A 26,119-nucleotide genomic window follows, 5' to 3' on the forward strand; every position below is an offset into this window, starting at 1 on the left:
ATTGGCATGTTTTGATTGAAATGATTGTTTTCGAAAAAAAACGTATATAATGTTTTGTTTGGCAGGTTTGTAACCGGTGGCGGTAATAAAAAGCCAGAGCCTTAGTTTGTACCAAACGTTTTGAGTAGCATGCACATCTAGTAATAAGTGAACGGGATATGATCTTTCATGGCTCAGTTCAGTTCAGGTCAAGTGTATTACCTCTTCGTATAGAGACTGGGCGTTACAGAGGTGAACCAATATTTAAAAGAATTTGTGCTTTTTGTAATGATAATGTTGTCGAAAATGAAGTACATTTTCTTTTGCAATGTAGTTTATATAATGATCTTCGGAATGTACATTTTGATTTTGACGATGATTACTCTGGTTTGCCAGACAATGAAAAACTAAAGTGTCAATAAAAGTGAGAAATATGAGAAGGGTTATTGAGAAAAGCATTTTTAAAGAGAAGGGACAACTTATACATTAGCAGATAGTTTCTGGTTTTGCCGTGTACATAATACTTTCTTCACTGTTGATAAGCTCTTTTTTTTCACTAAGGTGATATATAAGCCCATTTGACTTTTTTGTAGATTTGTCATGCTTTACCTCATATGAATGATGCTTTAATAAACTATTCTACTACTACTACTACTACTACTACTACTACTACTACTACTACTACTACTACTACTACTACTACTACTACTACTACTACTACTACTACTACTACTACTACTACTACTGTGATTAACTTAATCGTATCTTAACAAATCTCGGAGCATTATAATCGATGAACAAGTATCAAGAAAGGCAATAAATGCTTGAAAATTCATTACGTAGTCTGTTACATAATGACAACACCCAACTCAGCTATACCCCTCGGGCTTTGAGGGGTAAAATATACCAGATGGCAATTACTAGTATTCCTATAGATGTTAAGGTATTGGGTACACACACTGTTGTTGTTCTACGTTTCCACCACAAAATCTTATTCTGTAAGTCTGTTCTCTATTATTTCACGGGATTGTTCTGTAACTATGTTTATATTCTTTAAACAGTGTACTGAACAACTCATAGAAACTGAGCCAAATAAACTAAATAAAACTTCTTTCTTTTACATGCCGCGGGACAGTCTGGCGACACGGTAAGCAATCGATCTCATGGCGTTGACATCATATGCCCCCAGTCTGAACCTTAGCTTGAAATGTACTACAATATGCCTGTATGGCAATTAAAACCAAAATCAGTTGGAGTTGAAGAAATGATACTATGCCAGGGGCGAGATCAATAGTTCAATGTAGGATAAAAAAATAAATTCTTATACTTATGCCTCAGACCACCCCCACACCCTTCTAACTAAATTGGCCAAAATTGAAAATTACTTTCAATGGCGTGATGAATGTCAAATTAAAGGTGATTCAAAATGCTCCATACCACAACCTTGAAAAATGTAGTACTTGGTATGTAGTACTATGAATATAAAATCAGTATGTAGTGAGTAAAAAATAGATCTTTTGCTGACACTTTACTATATTTTAGTGCCATGCATTTACTATAGCAAACATTCGTAGTTTTAAATGAAACATTTGTATTTAGGGGTACACAACATCAATTTTGTAGGATGAGAATTAAAATGGCTCACCCCCCACCCCCAAAGGAAAAGAATTTAGTTTTTTTTAGGTAGGTGCGTGTTAGTATGTCTGTCTGTCTTCCTGTCTCTCCTTTCGCCACGGATGTTTCTCTTTCTTTACTCACCCTCCCTGTTTAAATCGTACGTACATTTTAGGCCCAATACTATCAATAGAAAAATTTCGTCCTGAACAAAAGAATGACGTCATGTAACTCTTATGGCTTCAATGATAAGATAACAACTAATATGAGAACCTGGGAATAAAACCCTGTCCTTTAAATGATCAACTGAAAACTTAGCAAATTCACCCCCAACAACCCGTCGACGCCGCTTATGAACTAATCAATCACAGAAAGTATAGAGTTTCAACCGTACCTCAAGAGTATTGAAAAGGCGAACTAAAACTACTGCAGTTTACATGATAATATTATATCATTGACGCCACCTTTTTTTTGGGGGGGGGGGGCTTCTGTGAACATGTGGATATCTCAAATGAAATAGTTACAAACAAATGTAAGTGAAGATACATTTATATTTGAATAGTTTTTGTAGGAAAGTGCATATAACCTACGGTATTTTAAAACCCCGAATTTTACTACAAAATATAGTTGCAATGAGTATGCTACAATTTCTGGACCGACAGTCAACTGTGATTACTCCCGGGCCATTACTCACAGGCTGGAACCCTTCGTGAGATTTCTGTAAGCGTATTAAAAAGATAAACACACAGGTGTACAGATGTTGAGGGTAATAGTCTAATACACCACAGACAAGTAAGAAGTTACTTGTAAGAAGTTACTTGTCTGTGAATACTAGTACACAGACCATTCCGCACATACCACACAGTGTCTCACATGACACTCTGACATGACATGACAAAAAAAGCAGAAAAGTGACAATGTTTGACAGAGGGCGCTGTACAGGTACGTTACGAAATCTCATGACTCTGCTCTGTACTGTGTGAGTGACGAAATCATGGTGGATAGAAATCAGAAAGTTTAAGTAAGTATGCCTTCTATCGTGTTTATTTTCTGTCTGTGTGCAAGGATACTCTTCCGTCTGTGTTGTCTGATTCTCACTGACTTTCCGTCTAGTTCGCCAGCGACGCGACGCTGATGTTATTCAAGTTACGCCTTATATACCGAAACACATCGCCGCATCGCGGTCTTCCTCATCATGGACATATTATTGTAACGTTACGTGTATTAATCATAATTTTGAGGTAGTATAGATATTCATGTTCGTCCAACTGACTGAGTATCTTGTCGTTTATTTCCATTCTTCAGAATTGACACACGTATGTGTATAACATTCGGATAGATTTGTCTGTAAGTAAAGTCTGTATTAAACTGTAAGTAAGGTATTGCAATGTAACCTTTGACCCATGGCTACTGTATCATGTCATGGTAGAAACTATATGTGCAGTGTAAGCATACCCTTGCATGTCATTTGCAGGTACCAGCTACTAGACAAGTGTCATTCGCTGTCGACGGTAAAGAAATCTGGTTTATCAGTGTTTGTGTTACAGATGATTGTGAGCATGTGATATCTACCTTGATCGATAACTCTGAAAGACAAATGTAATTTTTACTCCATATGGAACTGGACCATGACTATGAAACTAAAAGTTTTCGACTGACTTTACTATATCTGTCTCCTTCCAGGCATGATCATGTGTTATATAGACCCAATGTGATGTTCTAATAAAGTATGGAATCAACTGATAGAGAAGAACAAGAAGATGAGTTGCTAGTGTTGGCAAGTATCTATGAAGATGATGACGTCTTTATAGCTGGGGAAGACAACAATGGTGGACAATTCAATGCCAAGCTTCAAATGCCCGATCCGTTTCATCTAGAACTGGTTGGTCCATTACCACCACAGTTACCAACCAAAGGTGGGTGCACATCTTATAAATGCAATATTATCTGAACTGAAGGGGCAGCTAAGCATAAGTGAACACACTTTATATACATTGACCTTAAATGGTAGAATCACACTCTTTTTCTGTTTACATAATAGGTGGACTTGATTGAGTGACCCTGTCGATTCCACAGGGGTCATGACTGGCTTTCGCTGTCACGTCCTCAGGATAGTTCGGTTGACGATTCCAATCAAGTGTCAGCTGACAGTGTTCACTTATTCAAATATGACATCTCCCAATAGATGCCATAAAACTTGCACAGCTACTCTAAAATTATATTTCAACTCTCAGCTTCATATGCAAGGACGTTATTTTGCTAATTTAAGTACAAATAACAGAAATATAAACTTTCAGATTACTTTTATCGCTCCCTGTCGTCATTTTGATCATCTATAACAGACAAAATCAGTCTGGCTATTTGGGTATCCCAACAGAATGCACGCGCACCACCGCGATGTAAAAAACTGAACTGTTGTACACCGTTATAAACCAGGGGAGTCAATCAAATTCATCAAATGTTTTACATTGGGTACAAGTGTGCTTAGACTGACAGATCAGCCATTGTGGGTGTGGTCTAATCCCCCTTTCCCCAAATATTAGGGCAGGTTGATAAGCCCAAACCGATGACGTCATTAATTCCAGTCTAAAGTGTGCTGTGCTTTGTGCAACAGCAAATATTGGCTTTACATTTCATTAACTTCAAGATTTCATAAACTAGAAAACACAATGAAAATGTTGTGGTCAGAGTTTGAGCTGTGGTTTGGATTTGAAAATTTTTTGCCATGCTGTTAATAAGAAGAGTCTTATTCAGGTTGACCATACCCAGCAGTGCAGATTTACTGCTGGTTACTTCAGTTTCCTCAGGCCTGCATTAAAATGAACTCATGGCGAGCACTGATATGCTTAAAGAATTACATGTACTATCCAGTATGAATAAAGACGATCATTGCGACATGGTAATATAAACCATAGTATCTGTATCATGGCAGACTTTCTTTATTCTCTGTTTCTCATGACCTGACCGATACTTTTATTTTTTCAATCTTACGGAATTAAAAATAAAATCGACGTCCCTTTATGGCAGAATGAGAAAAAGATTACGTCAATAATTGTCAACTTCACGAGCTTTTATCTGAGCAAAAGGAATCATTTATTGCTGAAATTCTGGAAATTTGGTGAAACAAGTTGTTCATAGTTTCATTCTGACTTTAATTGTCATTTCTAAGTCTTCAGACTGTATATGATTATGAAATGAAATTACTTTATTTCTCAGTCTTATTTTTATTTTTAACTGACCAAATGACCCATCATTTGTAAGGTGTTACGATGAGAAACATAGAACGGGTATTGTCACAATAAAGCCAAAGAAGTAATTTTCAAGAATCGTCGATCTGCAATGACTTACTCTTCTCCATGTTGACAATTTTTTTTTCAGGTGTGAAAGTACTACAAGATGATGATCATACCCTGTACCCTGTCAAGTATTTACCTCCCATAGTTCTCAATTTCCAGTATCCGACAGATTACCCATCATGCAGTGCACCCTCATTTACCCTGTCATGCAAATGGCTAAGTGTTCACCAGGTGAGTGTACTTAATTCAATCAATCAAAAGAATTTGCATATTGCCAAAATCCAATACAACATAATGTTCTATGGAACAGTAACAAAAATAGTAGATCAATGTAAGACGTTAGAAAACTCTCGTAAACAGACATCATATGTCATGATATCCTTCTTTAATTTATCGACAGTGGGTGATGATCGAAAGTTCAAGTAGTATATTATTGTTCCTTAAGAGGGGCGTGCTCGTGAGAGCACACACTCACCATATGACTTTGTATTACAATTGTATTACGTACACTGGGATGTAATCTCTTTAAGTTTATGTAAATGATAATTTCCTCTAAAATAATGCTTGCATCAGGAGACGACAGTTGACTGAGTAAAGAAGGTAGCAGAATTTATAGTAATAGCAGTAGTACATGTATTGATAAAAAATGCTGAACACATGACCTTGAATATTTCACTAAAATGCTACCACAAAATTAGCGATAACTTTACGTACCTGCTGGATACCACTTGATAATTTTACTACCTCGCTGTCAGTCTCGGACGACAGTGAGATGTTATTCACCAATATTTTGCTTCTTTCAGCTGAGGTAAATATGAGTTAACTAGGGAGCCTCGTCACTATGAGTTGGAAGATGAGTAGTGACAAAAGCCTTAGGGCAGAATTATTTTCCGACTGAGTTAAGAAAAAATATTGAGGGATTATACTGTGTCAAGCATAATTTATGAAAAATCTTGAAAAATAATAGTGACTTGGGATGTTGTGACTCAAATTTTGAGCACGGCAGAACCAAATATGCAGATTTGTTGTGATGTAGAATAACCAGGGTGTAAATAACTTATTTTTGGTTCAGACATGTTCAACTTGGCTTGTGTGAGGTATAATGGCTTTTATGGTTTGCATGCTTCAACCACAATAATGTAGTAATATATAACCATGTCATAATCCAAAATTTCTCTCAGTTTCCAACTTTTCTCTCTTACAGTTGTCCAAGCTGTGTAAAAAACTTGACACCATCTGGAAGGAGAACGAAGGACAAGTTATTCTCTACATGTGGACTCAGTTTTTATCAGAAGAAGCCATTGACTTTTTACAACTCAAATCTCCCTTAGAAATAGTATTACTGAACAACAAGGAAGGGAATAAAGAAACTGACGCTCCTAAAAGTAGCACAAAACATGATGGAAACCATGGCAACGCAGACATGGACTGCCGTGCTGTGCAAGATATCGGTTCACAGGGATTACTATTGATAACACTTATTGAATACAATCACTTAGAACAACAACGAGTTTTCAACTCGGCACTTTTCACCTGCAATGTTTGTTTCAATGAGAAACTTGGAGTCAGTTGTATCAACTTTCAAGGGTGTGACCATGTCTATTGTAAAGAGTGTATGAAGGAGTATTTCAAGGTACAGATAAATGACGGTAACGTGAAAGGTCTGAGTTGTCCGGATACAGATTGCGACTCTCAAGCCATGCCCTCACAGGTATGTCATATATTGTCATTCATCATGTGATTTTGACTTAGACTTGATAAGCATATGAACAAAAAGAGGAATTATCTAAGCCTTTGAGGCTTCCTTCCCTGTCTTGCCATGGAGTCTTCCATGGCGATCATATCACAGAGTATAACTTTCAACTTTCATTGATAAGTTACAGAACATGGAATTTTGGGTACACGATACTAGAGGGCGTTATTATGTCAAACCATCTCACTTGATCCTCACTGAGCTGTATGTTCTGCAATCCATTAAACAACTCGCAATTCCTTCTGAATTGTGTCATCAGACATTTCTTACAAAGACAGACAGCAGGTGTCTTCAGTGTACAGAGGTTTATAATGGACATCATATATGCAAATGAGCAGGCAAGCATTCGGAGAATGTGAAATCATACAAATGCATTTAATAATTTTATGTTTTGGATGAATTGGTGTTTGCGATGTTTGATGTTACGCTTCAAGTTTCACTCACTTTGTTAATGAAAATATTGCCACCTAGAACACTGAAAGCATTCATACTCATAGAAATACCCTCAAGTATGCCACACTTGGACTTCTAAAACAAAGACATGTAGCAGGACCCCATCCATGGTGCAGGCTAGCTAACCGGAGCAAGTCCCATTTACAGGCGCCTTCAAAATACATGTTGAAATCTTCAGGAATTAAAGCACAAAATCATTTAAAAAAATTGCTATTCTTTTCAGGTTTTTGACTTGGTTGGTGAAGACTTATTTGCAAGATACGATAGACTGTTGTTACAAACCACCCTAGATGGAATGGCAGACATAGTCTACTGCCCTCGACGGAGTTGTGAGTGTGCTGTCATGTTGGAAAAAGATACAAACATGGGAGTTTGTCCAAAATGTCATTTTGCATTTTGTACATTTTGTAAACTGGTCTACCATGGTCTATCACCTTGTCAGATAAAGAAAGGTGAGATATATACCAATTACTACATTGATACTGGCAATAATGTAGAATTTCGGACTCTGTGAGATGTAGGTAAGATTTTGTGAGCAGTTACAACCTGTAACACCCAAGTAAAGTGGTTCCACCATTTACAGCATTCATATCAAGCATAAAATACAACTCGTAACACTCAAGTAAAACACTTACATTATTTGATGGAATTGTTTAACATTCATATCAAGTGTAAAAATTATCCTGTTTCAATTGCTGTAATCATCAGCCCAGAGTGTGATGTTGCTCAATGTAATCAATCTGTAAACAATGTTATCAGTGTAAGCAAGTAAATAGTCAGTGACGAGAGTGTAAACATAGATGTCATAAAACATTCTCTAGGTCTTGGAGGTTCTCACTTAACCAGTTGAGTCGACTCTGGGTCCAGAGTTGGGTTAAAGTTAGGTCAGTTACAATGTGAATTTAGAGACGACTTCTCATTTGTGTCTGACACAGAATTCCATGTAGTTTTCTAGATAGGAGGAGGGTTCACAGGGTTAAAGTTCAGGGTTGCTGCTAAATGATTGGAACAAATGAAGGCTATGCTAATATTGGATGACTTTGGTATGTGATCTGTGTCAGGTACAAAAATTCAGTGTGAATGGAGTCCTAAATCCAGTTTATTAGTTTTACTACTTTATGTCACCTCAGAGTGAAACTAACACTTGTAGTCTGAACAAAGTAATTGAGAGCTAGACATAATCACAGTTGACAGCTACCATTCACTGTTAACAGTCTCCTGTTTGTGCTCATGCGATGTGAAATCAGGAAAAGACTCTCCAGAACCTAAAGTTTATGAAAATACATTTATTTCCTGGAGTGGCGTTCCCATTTAAAAACAAAGTCCATTTGCTCTAATCTCTTCATATTTGTCAAAACAAAGGTAGTAGTATTGGGTATTTGTGATGTCATCACAGGTTTTCCCATAAACCTTTGCAAGAAATCCCCAAGATGGCTGGCTGAACACAATCTTAAGTGCAGTGTATCATTTTCACAAGATTTTAAAGTTGAATAAGTTACCAAGGTGCTATTTTATCAATATAAGTGTACTAACGGCAGAATAATTGTGACTGGACATTTCATTTAAGATCAGGTTGATTGGAATGTGGTGATGTCATATCAAAGTCAGACTGGCAGTGAGACAACTTGATCACCAACAGACAAGACAGCATGGTCATCTCTTATGAGAGATTTGTTACAAAGCAATTAGCATAATTCATACGCTTTACTTTCTTCTTGTGACAGGAGAACGGACCAAGTTACGCGACGAATATGAGAATGGTGACCAAGCACACAGGAACTTCTTGGAGAAACGTTACGGTAAAAGTGTTTTGAAGCAGTGTCTTGAAGAGTCTTACAGTGAAGAATGGCTTGAAAGCCACAGCAAGACATGTCCCAACTGTGGAACTCACATACAGGTAGGTTTTAATAGAACTTAGGTCTTAGGGGGCAGAGGATGTACTAACACAGTGAAGATGTCCTGATTGTGACACTCACATGCAAATAGGTTGGTTTTGTGGGTAGACGATTAGAGTGAAGGTGTACTGGGCTACTAGTTATTGGGGTCTTGATAGAAGCTTTGCTAGCACAGGATATCCTAAGTTACTAGTTAGGGGGTCTTGATAGAAGCTTTGCTAGCACAGGAAATCCTAGGTTACTAGTTAGGGGGTCTTGATAGGAGCTTTATTCACAGGGAGGATGTCCTAAGTTGCTAGTTAGAGGATCTTGATAGAAGATGTCATAACTTAGTTACTAATATTTTGTCATGAGATGTAAACTATGTGATGATCTCGGAAATGAATATGGTAGCTCTGCAAAGAATATTCAAAGTTAGGGGGTATTGAAGAAGTAAATGGCACAGCAAAGAATGCTAAGTTAGTGGGTATGAAACAGAAGGTGGAATAGCACAGCAAAGAATGTGTTAAGTTAGGGGGTACTTAACTTAAATGACACAGCAAAAAATTAGGAGGGGGGGGGGGGCGTAAATAGAATATAGAATAGCATATCAAAGTGTATCCTATGATGGACTGTACTGAATCAAGTCATTATTTTCTCTTTTCCACAGAAAATTGATGGCTGTAACAAGATGACTTGCACTAAATGTCGTGCCTATTTCTGCTGGTTGTGTAGTTCATTAGTGTCACGTAATAACCCATACAGTCATTTTAATGTCCCTGGATCACAATGTTTCAACCAACTTTTCCAAGGAATGGAAAATATAGAAGATGATGATGATGAAGAAGATGGCTGGCAACCAAGATGGTGGTTTGCTTAATGCTTGGCAACCAAGAGGATTGTTTTTTTGTGCATAGCAACCAAGATGTAGACGGATTGTGTAATACTTTAAGCAACAAAATAATTATTCAGTAATACCTAGCAACCAAGAGGGTGGGGTTTTTGATCCCTAGCAACTAAGATACTTTAGTAGTGGATTATTTAATACTTAGCAACAAAATAATTACTGTGTATTCAGTAATTCCAAGCAACTATGGTACTTTATTTGATGCTTAGCAACCAAGATTATGATTCTCAAATGCTAAAGAACTTTGATGGAAAGCAACAGAGATGCTGATTAATTTAATCACCAACAAACCAAATTTTAATTTTAATTAATTTCAGGTTCAAGTTTTCAGATAGACTGCATCACTGTTATATAAACTCATTTACAGTGATGGCCTATAAGGCATAAACAAATTATTTGGTTCTGGTTACCCGACCCCACCTAATTTTCACTGCTGACCCTAAACTTTTTTTATGTAATTGAGAGAAAATAAAATAAATCGCGAAATTGTGAAGCCTCATCATGAGAAATAGCGAATGCAGAACTGACATCAAATTAAAAAGACAATATAAAACTATTCTTCCAATCTGTAATGGCTGTATATCTGATGGGAAGAAACCAATAACACGGATACCATATGGAAGACAACGGAAAACATAACTACCAGAACTAGACACTCACGCATGAAAAAATCCCCCCCCAAAAAACAAACAAAAACAAAAAACCTACTTACTTCAACTCTTCTAAAGTTGAGCGTAATTGACACCACACTATTTTTTTTAGGCCTAAGCATAATTGATTTACAATTAAAATCTGTCTACCTGCAACACTTAACCACCACAGTTGTTACATAGTGGTGGTGAATAGTCACATGGTGCTACATTTAACTGATTATAATAGGAAGTAAGAAAATTATGGGATATAGGAATACATTAATATACTGTCACTTTAAAGGCCAGGGATTCATTCCCAAGATCTCACATTAGTGTTATCTTATCAGTGAGGGCCATAAGGATGACATAGAATCACTCTTTTGTGCTGGACTAACTTTGTCAATAGCTCGGCCAGACATTTTGTTTTTTCCCCCCTAATTTTAATTGTAATCTGAACTTGGCCTTTTTGATAATGTCTGTCACTTTAACACTATGGTGATTATGATGTAGGCATCAGTGTGCCCTCTAAGTCAATTTGACATGCCACTGACATGTACAATTTCATGTGATGCACCAAAATTTAGTGTTCCCCTATCTCTTACTATGTGGTGACTCACAAGATATCCCTGTTTTTATCATTTTGACTCACAACAACAAAATCTGGCTATCATTAGAGGGCACACTGGTGGTAGGAAGCATATGGAAATGAAGCATAATGACTCCATGAAACATACAACACTCAAATACTGGTTTATGCAGCAAATCTTATCATAATCCTTAGTAACAACTAGTACAATATGCCATCTTTCAGTTACCGAAATTTTGGCTATTTTGTATGTAAAGGAATGCAAGAGGGTGCCTTAGATTTGGCAAAATAGGTTGGGGTTAAAATTTGGCCATGGCTGCTGATTAATTGTATGCCAATGCACAAAGCTGTGAACAATTAATGTGATGTAAAAGAACTTTATATGCATTCTGAAAAGAGTATTATATTAGTGGTTAGCCATGTTTTATTTACTGGTAGTTGCTAATAAAACAGTACATCGAGAACACAGAAAAATGAGTAGTAACTTCACATCAGCTGTGCCAGTCTTTATGCTACAATTCTCAGCTGTTCTGACCCTCACTTGTGGCTCCAAATGGTCAGTGTACAGCGCCTCCTAGTGGCCAAACTGTGAAATCTTTTTCTCTCTCTAATAACCGGAATATGTCCTATTTGAATGTATTACATCAATGTGGTGAATCCATATCATCTTGAAATCAACATTAGAATAGACCGCAATGTACACCTTTATAGAAACCAACACATATTCTGTACATAAGACATAATTTTAGAATTTGTAGGATTTGAATTTTTATAGATATTGGTGGACTCTCATGTCTTGAAACCTGTCAAAATTAATTATTCTGTGTGTGCTGACATAATAAATCTTAGTTTTACCGTGAAATGTCGTTGCCAGATTTCATAAAATGTACCTCTATATTTTTGGCAAAGTGTTGTTGGGAAAGGGAGAGGTTGAGGAGAGGGAGCCATGTGTTTCGAACAAACACCTTCAAATATTAATGTTTGACGGATAGGTGACGGATATACTTACCTTGAGTACTACAATTTTAACCAATACACACAACATACTTTTGATATGCGGAGAGCTTTCAACTGCAAACAGTCTTGTTCACTCATGATAGAGGGCGCTGTTTATGATCACGTCATATACTTACCTTGTTTGATAGACTTTCTACAAGTATATGTCACCATGCAGTAGTTGGTATGGAATCTCGTGAGAGAGTGCTTATCTACTCACATTAATGTATTAGCCGAACTGCAAATCATCTAGGCGTAACTTTTCTAGTTTGCTAAATCCCGCCATTTGTGCAGTATATAGTGTACACTATTACAAGTGTCGGTGCAAGGACTCACAGGGTGTCTCTTATGAATGAGAGGATGCACACTACAACTTTTCAGTTGAATTTCAGAACTGACGATAAGTATTACTATAGAAAACATGCTATCGACAAACTACGATAGACACAAACTAAAACTATTGTTGCTGCACTTAGTATGTTCCACAAGTGGGTGACAGCGGTGCCTTGGTTATGTGGATATAATCTTGTGTAATCAAGATAGTGTAAACACTGAATGAGGTTGAATGTGTTGCTACTAGAGAAAACTGGCTATCAGAGACACCTCTACCTGTAATTACAATCAGTGTACATTTATATCAAATATGACAATAGTTTGTGTCTGTGTTTAGCTTGCCAATAGTTGATATGCCATAGTTGTACTGGTAAGTTATCATTGCTGTGAGAAATGGCACAGTTGCTCAACATTAGTTTTTTGAATTCTCTCATGTTTAGAGGGTACAGACATCATTCTTACTTGCCATGCCTTTCTTTCACTGTCATTATCTCTATTAGAAATTGTCATTTCTGATATGATGAGAAATTGCATTTAAATCATGCTTATGTCATTAAAACTACAATAATACATAGAAATAAAATGTTTTATTAAATAAATCTATATTATTGTGATATATTTATTTACAAAATGACAGGAGTGTGTGTAGTATGTTGTTTAGCTGATGATTTGCAAAAACATTTTTGACCAAATTCTCCCTGTAAGATAGATGATGACTGCTAACAGAAGGGATAGATGTGTGGTGACGCAAATAACACCTTGTGTGCAGTTTTTGAGAATTAGTGGATAACACCTGAATATTAAAGAAATGGGATAAAATGCCTTCAACATTTATATCTTTTTATTGAACATAAAAGTAGCAAAACAAAACAAAATTGTGCAAATCTTTGCATATATGCTTCCTGTGTCATGACAGAGTATCATTACAGTCCAGCATTGTGTCATTTACAGAGATACATATGCACACATACACACACACATGCACACACATACACACGCACACACATACACTCACACACATATCTTTAAACACAAAACAGGTAAATCAAGGGTATTTTAGGTAATCTATGCAACTCAGGAAATTCAAACTTCTATATTGTCACAAAGGTCTTGTTTTCACTCTATTTTTCTTTCTCTATCAAATATGTGACATCTTGTGTTTAGTACAAACTGTACAAACCTTTAAGATTACAAATTTATAGAGGATAAAAACTATAGAAACAATACCTACGCCTAAAGTCGGCCATTTTGGGCAAACATTTACAAGCAGAACTGTCACAAACAGGGAAAGTAAATAAATAAATTAATCATACTTGGCACAGCATAGTGTAACTAACGAGACTAGCATTAGATTTCATAGTTTGATAAGAACAATTTTATGGTCTCTTTATGTGTACATGAAATGCCAGAGAACTTCAAACTATTATGTAAAGTGGCCATAAAACTGTTCTTATCAAATGTTGGAATGTAATACAAGTCTCTGTACTTCCAACATACTGTGCTAAGTGTTATTAATCCAATTCATTTATTTACTTCCCCTGTTTGTAACAAGTTTACGCTTGCCTGTCACTGGTTGTATCTCTCTGTCAACAGATGATGGAGAGATATATATTGTAGTCATAATGCCTTGATTATTTGAGATGGGGCTGAGTTAGCTGTCGGTATCTTAGCAACAAGCAGAGAGAAAACAGACTAACGTTATTGTCATGGCACAATATATATTTTATTGCAGAACATAGATTTGGTACGGGATACAATAGTACTTTGCTAGAAGATTAAATAGATTAGTCGCTGCGAGAAGCTGAGCTAACATTTAATATATTATCTGCATTTTATACCCAATGAATTACAACATATAAATTACATTTTATGACAAGTATGTCATCTTTGTGAATTGAGTTGTAAAATGTACTTAGCCTACAGGGCCTAAATACAGCAAAGTTAGCTTACAGGGTCTAAATATATTAATATACAGGGTCTATATACATGTAATACCTCTAATAATATTGAGTAAATTGCATCTCCAACTTCTGTTCATGACATAAGACATAAACCTTTGAAGAAACACAGACGATATTTGAAAACCAATAGTATTGGGTATTAAAAGGACACAGATGAATATTTTTTCTTAAATCGTTATTGTCGGTTTCGTCCCTTATGATGTGTCTTTCAATGTAAAGCATGGACTGAAACATTCGTTGTTGTTGACACTCCTGTAAGGAGCTGTCAGCTGTAATTATGGAATTTGTCATTCTGATGAGGAGCGTTGACCTGACTGATCGAAAGCTCAATGCTGAAAACACTTTGAACCACTTGTGCGTTATAACCTTTGTAAATCATTTGATCGACCAAGCTGATGAATATTCTTGGTCATATAATTTAATGAGTGACAGCTAGGTCATGTACGCAATAACGAAATACTTTCAGTTCATGCAAAGCTTTGACCATTTACATCCTTACAATACTAGTGGACTCGTTTATCGCAGAATATACATTTTATCCAAAAACACATACGTTGCATGTCAACTTTCTGTAGATGCATGTATTCATTACAAATAAATGTACATTGCATTAATATTATATTTCATTCTAGATTTCTAAAAAAAATATTGATATTCTAAATATTGCAAATTTCTGGCAAAATATCATTGATATTCTAAATATTGCAAATTTCTGGCTGATGTCTATTTTGAAAGCGCAACTGACAAAACCTGTTTAAACACAGTATGATGGTGACATAATGAACTTTTAGACTTATCAAAACTTGTCACCATCATACAATCACACAGGGCGTACTTTAAAATTAATTTTTGGTCAGTTTCAGAAATATAAGGTCAGAAGGGTCATGAGAAACTGGAAAAATAAATAAGGCTGTCCTAATGCTATAATAAGACATAAACCATTGTAATACTATGTAAACTGACAAAGTACATTTCATTAGAATTGATGAAGTAGTTTTTGAGATGTACTGTTCACAGACAGACAGACAGACACACACACACACAAAGCATATCATAACCTTCCCTTATGGAAGGTAAAAATAAGACTTAAACTATTGTATGTACAAATGTAAACTGAAGAGGCAAAATTAAAAAAAAAAAGAGTTGTAGTTCCAATTCTAAATCTCAAAAAGCTAAGTAGAATCAGATTATTATTTTCTTTATTTTCATTTCATGTTGGGGGTCATTAAATCTAAATTTTCAACTATTATTTTTTTAAATATTTTTGACACAGTGCCATTTTCACAAATTCACTATTCTAAAAAAACCTAAGAATTTCTGTATATATAGATCGAGTTGGGTGATTGACACTACATACAACTTTTTTTCATTTATTTGCCCTGAGTATACAAAATGATGGTGTTAGGATGGATGCATATTTTCATGTCATTATTAATATAAAATTAATGTTTTTGTTTTTTTACAACAATATTTGAGTGAAAGATGTGAAATTGACAGAAATAATTGTTTCATTTTCTTGAGTAATCATCACTGGAGTATTTATTTATGAATTGATTCAAATGTTAAACTTTTGGCGTTGCTGTATAGCATAGATATTAACAATTGACATTGTAACAGGTGTAAAGTGTTAATATTCGTAATGGATTCTAGAAAAGAAGACACCTCATACAGCAATTGCTCAATTAACAGGTGTATGTCGTTCAGTGCTCTTCACTGATTGGTTTATATATATATGTGATTGGTACATATGTGTAAACCCAGTGTTCCAGTAAAATGCAGTCATATATATATATATATATATATATATATATTGATATTCATTATAGATCAACTTAGAACAGTACACCTGCTGATGAAGTCTAGTGCTGTTATTGGCCTATTTCAAGTTGTAAACTTTGAATATTCAAAACTGATTGGTGTGCAAGTGTACATCTGGTAATGAATCCCAGTGCAGTCATTGGCCTGTTTCCAGGTGCACACTTTGGAGTGTTCATCACTGATTGGTTTGTAAGTGTTCACCTGATGACATCCAGCACTGTCATTGGCCTATTTCCAGGTGTAAAGTTGGCATCCGTCACTCATGTGTATATCTGGTATTACAGTGTGGTGCCTGCACACCTAATCCACATTCATCTCTATAGTGTTTATGTACAATATATACAATTCTTCTGTTTGCAATAAATCTTTCTCTGTCAATATAGCTGTCCTCTGTGTCTGTGTTTTACCATAGGTACCGTCTGGTGGTCTGTATAGTTGTCTTCTATGTCTGTGTTTCACCATAGGTACTGTCTGGTGGTCCGTATAGTTGTCTTCTATGTCTGTGTTTTACCATAGGTACCGTCTGGTGGTCTATATAGTTGTCCTCTATTGTCTGTGTTTTACCATAGGTACCGTCTGGTGGTCTGTATAGTTGTCTTCTATGTCTGTGTTTTACCATAGGTACCATCTGGTGGTCTGTATAGCTGTCCTCTATTGTCTGTGTTTTACCATAGGTACCGTCTGGTGGTCTGTATAGCTGTCCTCTATTGTCTGTGTTTTACCATAGGTACCATCTGGTGGTCTGTATAGTTGTCTTCTATGTCTGTGTTTTACCATAGGTACCATCTGGTGGTCTATATAGCTGTCCTCTATGTCTGTATTTTACCATAGGTACCGTCTGGTGGTCTGCATAGTTGTCTTCTATGTCTGTGTTTTACCATAGGTACCGTCTGGTGGTCTGTATAGCTGTCCTCTATTGTCTGTGTTTTACCATAGGTACCATCTGGTGGTCTGTATAGTTGTCTTCTATGTCTGTGTTTTACCATAGGTACCATCTGGTGGTCCGTATAGTTGTCTTCTATTGTCTGTGTTTTACCATAGGTACCATCTGGTGGTCTGCATAGTTGTCTTCTATTGTCTGTGTTTCACCATAGGTACCATCTGGTGGTCCGTATAGTTGTCTTCTATTGTCTGTGTTTCACCATAGGTACCATCTGGTGGTCTGTATAGTTGTCTTCTATTGTCTGTGTTTTACCATAGGTACCATCTGGTGGTCTGCATAGTTGTCTTCTATGTCTGTGTTTTACCATAGGTACCATCTGGTGGTCTATATAGCTGTCCTCTATGTCTGTGTTTTACCATAGGTACCATCTGGTGGTCTATATAGCTGTCCTCTATGTCTGTGTTTTACCATAGGTACCATCTGGTGGTCCGTATAGTTGTCTTCTATGTCTGTGTTTTACCATAGGTACCGTCTGGTGGTCTGTATAGTTGTCTTCTATGTCTGTGTTTTACCATAGGTACCATCTGGTGGTCTGTATAGTGGTCTTCTATGTCTGTGTTTTACCATAGGTACCGTCTGGTGGTCTGTATAGTTGTCTTCTATGTCTGTGTTTCACCATAGGTACCGTCTGGTGGTCTGTATAGTTGTCCTCTATTGTCTGTGTTTTACCATAGATACCATCTGGTGGTCTGTATAGTTGTCTTCTATGTCTGTGTTTTACCATAGATACCATCTGGTGGTCTGTATAGTTGTCCTCTATTGTCTGTGTTTTACCATAGATACCATCTGGTGGTCTATATAGTTGTCTTCTATGTCTGTGTTTTACCATAGGTACCATCTGGTGGTCTGTAAAGTTTGGGTAATGCCACAATTTGGAAACCATTAAATGCATATTTCCTGATTCCAAGGTTCTTCATAGTATTAATTCTCCTTGTACCTTCACTGTGAGTCAAATCAGAAATGATATTATATTAAAACCCATTACTTACTAGAAAGACCTCTCAAAACACATCAAATTCACAGTATAATTTTTGTTACCGTACATCTCCTCGCACGTTTAATGGATACAAAAACTTGAAAGTAATTTTGGGGTCAACATCTGATATTTTGTCCATGACAGATTAAACTAGCATAGAGTCATTACTATAGCTATCTGTTATCTCACCTCCTCATAGTGTCTAAGAGATGACCAAATGTCCTTGCATCCAATCCGTATTGACGCTGTAATATCATGCATTGTTCTAGGGTACAAGACATCGACGTTCTGTCCTTTGCACTCTTACAACTTGTATAACGTACTCCATTCATTTGTATGCAAACCTGAAACAAAGAAATATGTATATTAAATATGTATTTAAAACCATGTATATGTTGTAATGTAATATTAAGTATATCGTTCAAGGGTACAAGACATCGACATTCTGTTATTGGCACTTTTACAACTTGTGTAACGTACACCATTCATTTGTATGCATACCTGAAACGTGGAAAACACCTGACTACATGGCAATAGCGCTTTCCATTTTGGGCTGAATGGATGAATACAATGCTGCTAGGTGAACAACTGAAAATTCTTCTAAATGAGACTTGTACATTGAAATTGATTTGAAATTGGCAGATAAGAGCCAAAAGGAGACCATGCCATAGTAAACATTCTAAAGGTGTCGGGAATTATATGCAAGTAATATAGACATGCAAAATATTTTGTTCATGTTCCAAGGACCAAATTGAGAATGAATTATAATCACTTTGGAGGAGTACATTAGAAAGACCACTGGACATGTCACTAGAAAGCCAAGTTGGGATAGATTTAAAAGGAGAACACAACTCAAAGAAAATAAAGGTATTTTATAAACTTAGAATTCTGGAGAGTCATTTCATGATTTCACATCACATAAATTTCACCCAGTTGCCAAGAAACATCAAATTGAAACTCTTTTTCACCTCTCATGCGCTTTCAGTGATGCATCATTGCTTGATGGGTCTTAGCAGACATGATTATTCATTAGATGCACACTGAATATTCATGACTCCTAAGAGCTTACTTCCTTAAGATAAATAGTCAAGTATATTCAGTATGTAACCAATAAATAAGCTCTTAGAAGTCATGTACAATATTTACATCAATGGATTAATTAAGATAACAAAAATTTGACTGAAAAAAAGTCACTGGTGATTACCTCAGCTGCTAGTTGCAGAATATCGACATTCTTTGGTTTTTTGTTGTACACAGCCTCTTGTAATCTGGTTACTAACACTTCTAGGGAGTCGGTTCTTGGGACTTCTACTGTAGCTGTTAACAGAGTAAATTAGATTGACATGTATGACTGAAAATCTTGGAAATAGAACTGACCCAGTATCTTCTTGCTTTCTTTACAGTTGCATGTTCTAGCATAGTGACTGTTGTTTGGTTTGAGCTTAATGTCATAAACAGTTGGCCATCGTTAGATTACCTCATGAACAAGTAAAATGCAGTTTAATAACTGAACAACTGAAATTAGCCATCATTCTCAAACTAATAGACAAGCATGACTGCCAGGTGACAATGTGTGTGTGGTGGTAACTAAGTCATTTTTAAGGCTGTTATAATAAGTTTATAAGTTTAATGACCATTCACTATCTTTTTAACATTTGACATTTTAAGGGTGTTAACGGTATACTTGTCTTTGTAGCATTCACCTTATTTATGTTTTTGTATTTTATGTGCAGCGCTTTTGAATATTTTAAATAGAAAAGGCACTTTAGAAAATAAATAAACTTAAACTTAAACTTAAGTCAATAGAAATAAGAGAGTTTCATATTTCTCCATGATCACAAATAACACGAGTGAAACGTACTTCTAAGAGTCTGTGAGCCTCACTTCAAGTTCCATATTGCCATTCCCTTTAAATTAAGTAAATATGATCACACACTCATCGAAATGTCAATCCTGTTTCTTGAGCAACAAAAAAATTTCATACTCTAAGTTTCTTGTTTTTAAAATTACGATGCAATGTTGGAAATAATAGCAAAATGTTAAAATATCTGTATATTAACTCACATCTCCGCTGTGATAGCTTTGTAAATTTTTCCCAATAACTTCTGATGAGGACCAGGTTGTCTCTGTTGATTTGTTCCTGCAGTAACGTATGGCCAAACCTGTGACAATAAGTTAATTTATTAAATGTATTGATAACTTTGAAAATGACAAACGCTTTATAACTGAAAAACAAAGCTTTTAAAAAAAATTTTGACTCCAGAAATCCTTGAATCCAATAAAACAAACTTATATAAACTTTCAGATTTTGATCTTTCTCTTAGCCTGAAAACCATTTATCTACAAATCTGCTAAAATGTAAATTTTATTGTGAACTTGATCTCCATCATCAACTGTATTTGATGTTTACTGTTATGAGTCAAGTTCAGGTGAGTTGAAGCAGGGTTTAATAGTCTAGATGCTATCAGTGGCTTCAAATCTCAAGATCTCTCTTCACCCTGTCTAGCTCAACGAGAAATCATGAACTAAAAGTTGTTCATACAATTGAGTAAACCTCCAAATATTAGAATGATGTAAACAGTGTATAAGTAGCATCCTGAGCTGATAAATATACCATATTTAGACAGTATGTAAGTGTCCCAAATAAACACTTAACTTGGGCAGAACTCTGTGATTGATTTAACAAAGAAAAGATGTTATGACAGTGTAGGTGGTTCCATGTGAATTTGAAATTTCATCTCAGGACCTCATTGAGCTAGACATGAGAAGAGACTTGAAGTCATGGATAACGTCTAGACTAAACCCGGGGTGAGTTGAAGTATTTCAAATCAATTAAGTTACTTTGAGTCAAGATTTGTTTGCTGCGGAATCAAGATCTATCGGACGACATGACTTACTTCTCGGCCAATGTAGCCTGTTCATTGATTCCCATTGAAAACAAGACTGGGCAGATTTTGATGTGTTGACCTCGCTGGAGTTCATGTGGAAATTTTGATAATATGGACTGACTGACAGGTATATCAACGACAATATGTGACCTGGAATACAAGACATGGTACCGAAGATAATGATCTCAGTATCAATAATCCTAACAAGAAATATCTTCTAATTACTACCTAACACAAGACATAAGGCCTGCTTTGTTCGAGAGTTTATTTATGATCAAGTTATCTGTACAGTGCAAGTAATATATAAGTACTACCAAAGGATACTACATGCTTATATACTAATAGTATACTTTTGTACTGCATCATATCATACCTCAGGTGTCTGTGTGAATGCGAATGTGAATGCAAATGTGCATGTGAATGTGAATGTGAATGTGAATGTGAATGTGAATGTGAATGTGAATGTGAATGTGAATGTGCATGTGAATGTGAATGTGAATGTGCATGTGAATGTGAATGTGAATGTGAACGTGAGCATGAATGTGAATGTGTCTTGATATCTTCCTGAAACAGTGCTGAATGTATTCAGTGTGGGAGTGCACTTGGTTTCATTAAAACAGTTATCGTGAGTACATGCTGAACTGTCTTACTGACGGCAGAAGTTAGAAATGTCTGAGGTAGGTTGCTTATCTGTGAACATGGCTAGTGAAGTCAATGACCTTCAGACTTTTTGTTATGCTCACCTAGTAAATGGAAATAGATGTAGCACAATGGAGTTGTAGTGTATAGTCTACTAATAATAACCTGTGAAAATGTAAAACCAGAAAATTTAAGAACAAAATTCTTACCGAGTGCCGGTAATAACAGGTAGTGATTCTACTTGTGAAGCTAGTACAAGCTTAAACGTTACATTATTAAGATCCTCAACTCCAACAACCATATCTTCTAACATACCATTTTCATCGCCTGAAAGTAAAGGTCAAAGGTTACATTATTGAGAATCTTCCATAACCAATGCAGTATATCAATATGACAGTATTCCAACTCCAAGATAATTAACTGTAAAATCCTTTCAACTGTACAACACTATACAGACATGCATTACATAATACTGATATTTATTTATACATTTATAATGGTAATCTGCATTGTAGAAAAGTTCTGGAAACTTTGCAATGAAACAAATAATATTTCCAGAAATGGTTTCCATGGAGACAATGACCAAAACTGGCAAACTTTGTGCATGCATTGTCAACACTTTTATACAAATCTTTGTTGGACTTGAACTGATCCATACATTTAATACTGATGTATCTTCCCACCAAAAGCTCTGTCTGTGGCATACAGGCCTGTACTTTTTTTTCACAACTGAGTGTATGTACAAATACTTACCATAGGTACTTAGTAAACTTTCAAATTCCAGTAAAAGTCCTATTTTTGAGATTTGATGAAGAAACCGCAGGTCTTTGCCATGAGTTGATAGAATGGTATAGAATCCAGCGATGGCTCCTGTAACCTGTAAGGACAGTACAAAATATGGTTTTAAATTTCACTTTAATTTCATTATTATTTAATGAGATTACATAAAAACAGAACTACAAATTATTGTATACGATTTTAAAGCAAACTTCTAAATTTGGTACATGGAATGTCTTGGACAAATTTTCCAGAAAATCAAAGTTCTTTCAAATCTCTTTCAATTTTGTCATCTGAAAGCTCGATCCCAGAACTTTTAAAATAATACAAGAAATATGGTGGAAATTTTGATTCTGCATAAATATAACAATACTAGTATCAGATTTAAAGGCAGGGGTGCAGTGTGCATGCCTTCTAAGCCAATTTGACACACCACTGACACACAATTTCTAATGATGCACCAAAATTTGGTGTTCCCCTACATTCCCTTACTATGTGGTGACTCACAAGAAATCCCAGTTTTTCTCATTTTGACTCACAACAACAAAATTTGGCTATCATTAGAGGGTACACTGGAGGGGGTGCTCGGGTGAGAACCCACCCCCATTTTGAGAAAAGGTTACATTGAAAGCACCCAGGGCACTTACACAGCTCAGTATGGCAACTAATTGTATACTTACAGCTTGTGAGAGTACTATATCTCGTCTGTATTGCAATGTAGACAGCATTGACCTCTGTTCATGACCCTCCTACAAATATAACAATAGTCAGTTTTTTTTATGTTTTGAGTTTGAATGGCATATCGTGGATCTGAAATAATTATAATAAAAACCTTTGATCTCAGTAGAAATATACATGTAGTCATTCAGTGATGAATGGATGGATGGATAGGCAGATGGATGGGTGGAGGGATAGATTGATGGATTGTTGGGTGGATGGATGGATGGATTGGTGGGTGGATGGATAGATGGATGGATTGGTGGGTGATGGATGGATACATGGATGGATGGTTGGTTGGCTGGAAGGAAGGATAGATAAATGGATGGATGGATGGATGGATGGATGAATGGATGGATGGATGGATGGATGGACAGATGAAAGACAACATAACTGAAAGTGTACTACTTACTTTGATGAGAATGAAAGCCAGACAATTTGATACATGTTGGTAGAGTTTATCAATCTGACTGTTTATAGAGACAACAGTTTGATGTATATCAGTTTGCCATCCTCTCTCTTCAGTAGAACTACTTTCCGCCAATTCATTCAACTTATTTAATTCTTTTCTTGTATCTTCCATGTATTGATTCTGAAATGAAATCACCAATACTATAAACATTTCATGTGTGGTCATATCAAATTTCCAACAAGTCTTCATCGAAGACATGCCCCACAAAGCTTCACCTTAATCATTCATATTCTGAATTTTTACAACAAACATGGCTGCTATTCAGTCATTACTGTGATGATCATGAAATAAAATGATGTACATAGTTGGACCACAGTATCTGACATTTGTGCCAGGTTTGGTTGAAACTGGTCCATGCATATCAGAGGTACACACACAAACACTTTGGGTCATTTGACCTTGAACACAGACTTCAAGGTCGAAAGCCAAAGTCTCAGTAGAAAGTTCATCATGGCTAATAAGGGTGTAGACACTCAAATGAGGTCTCTAGCTATTAACATTATTTTCCCATAGTTTAACACAGTTGTCGGTGGCCATATTGGATTTGGTGGCCATATTGGATTCTAGAATGACTAAATTTTTGGTTTCATTTTGACCTCTATTAACAAAATTTATATGGACAATCCAGATTTTTTTGTCTTAAGTAAGTAAGAACAGGTTTGTATTTTTTTTAAACAAAGCAACGACAAAAGTTTGCAGAGTTTATTTCTGAGGCACATTCTACGTTAAAATGACACAAGCTGAGATTATAAGTTTGTAATACTTACATGAAAATATATCTACATGTCACTATGATTAAACAAGACAATGTTCTACATAACATCAAATCTTACCACTTGTGATTGAGTTGGTCTATCTGTGTGTATTGCCTCTTGTAAATTGGTCTCCTCTCTGAGTAAAGCAGTGGCCGCCTCTCCAAGTAATGGAGTCTCACACAGAGACAAAAACTCAACCACCTATGAAACAGCACATTGAAATTGAGTTTTGACAACTTTTGAATGTATTGTATAATCAACCCATCTCCATAGTAACAACCAATCACCATAGTAACCATATCCACTTTTACTAGTTAGTAGATTAAACCTAATACTGTGAACGTATTTATTTCGGTTCATGAAAAAATTAGCAGAATGACATTTTAATATTAGGACATATCAAGAAGACTTTATTTTGGTGGACAGTGCATGGAGAAATTAGACACTACAGTACAACACAGATTACCTGAATTGTTCGGTCATCTGAACATACTTCATGTCTCCCAAAGTTTTCGAGTTTCACGACAAGTTCTATTGTTCATGCAAAACGGAGTTCCCAATACTAAGTATTTCTGCAGAAAAAATTATTTTTGTATTTAGCTAAAATAAACGCAACATGGAAATAAATACCTTCACAGTATTTACATCAATGATGGAAATAATCTTAGTGTTAATGTGCCCAAATACACTTAGCTATACCATGCACCATTCTACTAGATTCCAAGTCGACACAATTTATTTACCTTTTCCAAAAAGGCAGACATGTTTTCTACCCACAAGTGTGTAGGTACTGGGTCAGTGCTACCAACCTGAAGGCAGTAAGTAAACAAAAGAAGATAGAGGAAGTCTGCAAACACAGAAGTTAACTTAGGGTGTGTATATTAGTTAGGACAGTCACAGAATATAGAGAGAGAGTTTCACAGAGGCACAACAATATAAATAATCATAGCATAAATAATAAAAGTCTTGTTTTACAGTCACAACAAGTTAGGGTTTGTTGAAAGTCATACAGGATTGTTAATAAGTGACTAGGTGAGGAGAGTGAACTTATTTCAGCATGTGATGATGAACCCTAACATCATGAAGGTTAGAACAGTTGTAGAACTGACTCATATACAACAAATAATACAATGTAAATGGCAATTCTCTCTCTCTCTCTCTCTCTCTCTCTCTCTCTCTCTCTCTCTCTCTCTCTCTCTCTCTCTCTCTCTCTCTCTCTCTCTCTCTCTCTCTCTCTCTCTCTCTCTCTCTCTCTCTCTCTCTCTCTCTGTGCGAGCATGTATGAGTGTGTGCATGCATGCATATATGTATGTATGTATGTATGTATGTATGTATGTATGTATGTATGTGTGTGTATGTGTGTGTGCATGTGTACGTGTGTGCATGCATGTGTATGTATGTATGTATGTATAGTATGTGTGTGTATGTATGTATGTATGTATGTATGTATGTATGTGTGTGTGTGTGTGTGTGTGTGTGTGTGTATGTATGTATGTATGTATGTATGTATGTATATGTATACTTACCGTACTGGCATAAAACTTAGAAGTATCCTGTTGACTTTGTCTCAACTGTGCTTGAGTAAAACTCTTGATTTGTGATGCGTACCATTCTGTCTTAGTTTTTAATGATTTCAGGTTTCTTTCCAACATTTCAATTTCTAGAAGAGCTATCGGCATGGTAGGTGAAGATCTGGATGAAAGAAGAGAGTAATTATCTTTAATATTTGTTAAGTTTGTTGTACTGACAC

The 26,119-nt window shown here is 35.9% G+C and overlaps 2 protein-coding genes across 2 annotated transcripts in view; one reads left to right on the forward strand and one right to left on the reverse strand.

Moving 5' to 3' along the window:
* The first annotated feature begins 2,571 nt into the window (after positions 1–2,571).
* LOC144438811 (E3 ubiquitin-protein ligase RNF14-like) lies at positions 2,572–12,885 on the forward strand. The gene is made up of 7 exons (XM_078127989.1): positions 2,572–2,614; positions 3,277–3,509; positions 4,972–5,120; positions 6,094–6,600; positions 7,319–7,547; positions 8,820–8,992; positions 9,640–12,885. The coding sequence occupies exons 2-7, from the start codon at positions 3,323–3,325 to the stop codon at positions 9,847–9,849; spliced, it is 1,455 nt and encodes a 484-aa protein (XP_077984115.1). The 5' UTR covers positions 2,572–2,614; positions 3,277–3,322; the 3' UTR covers positions 9,850–12,885.
* Positions 12,886–16,221: 3,336 nt separating this feature from the next.
* The window catches only part of LOC144438611 (inositol polyphosphate-4-phosphatase type I A-like), a 36,056-nt gene continuing 26,158 nt past the window's right edge, over positions 16,222–26,119 (reverse strand). The window contains exons 13-23 of the mRNA XM_078127710.1: positions 25,896–26,061; positions 24,448–24,570; positions 23,555–23,734; positions 23,106–23,174; positions 22,402–22,525; positions 21,858–21,975; positions 21,019–21,159; positions 20,186–20,283; positions 19,326–19,438; positions 18,311–18,465; positions 16,222–18,087 (exon numbers count right to left, since the gene is read on the reverse strand). Coding sequence (XP_077983836.1) covers positions 17,955–18,087; positions 18,311–18,465; positions 19,326–19,438; positions 20,186–20,283; positions 21,019–21,159; positions 21,858–21,975; positions 22,402–22,525; positions 23,106–23,174; positions 23,555–23,734; positions 24,448–24,570; positions 25,896–26,061 — 1,420 coding nt within the window. The 3' untranslated portion in view covers positions 16,222–17,954. The remainder of the gene's footprint in view (positions 18,088–18,310; positions 18,466–19,325; positions 19,439–20,185; positions 20,284–21,018; positions 21,160–21,857; positions 21,976–22,401; positions 22,526–23,105; positions 23,175–23,554; positions 23,735–24,447; positions 24,571–25,895; positions 26,062–26,119) is intronic.

The sequence above is a fragment of the Glandiceps talaboti genome, chromosome 8 (assembly GCF_964340395.1).
Source record: "Glandiceps talaboti chromosome 8, keGlaTala1.1, whole genome shotgun sequence".
NCBI lineage: Eukaryota > Metazoa > Hemichordata > Enteropneusta > Spengelidae > Glandiceps > Glandiceps talaboti.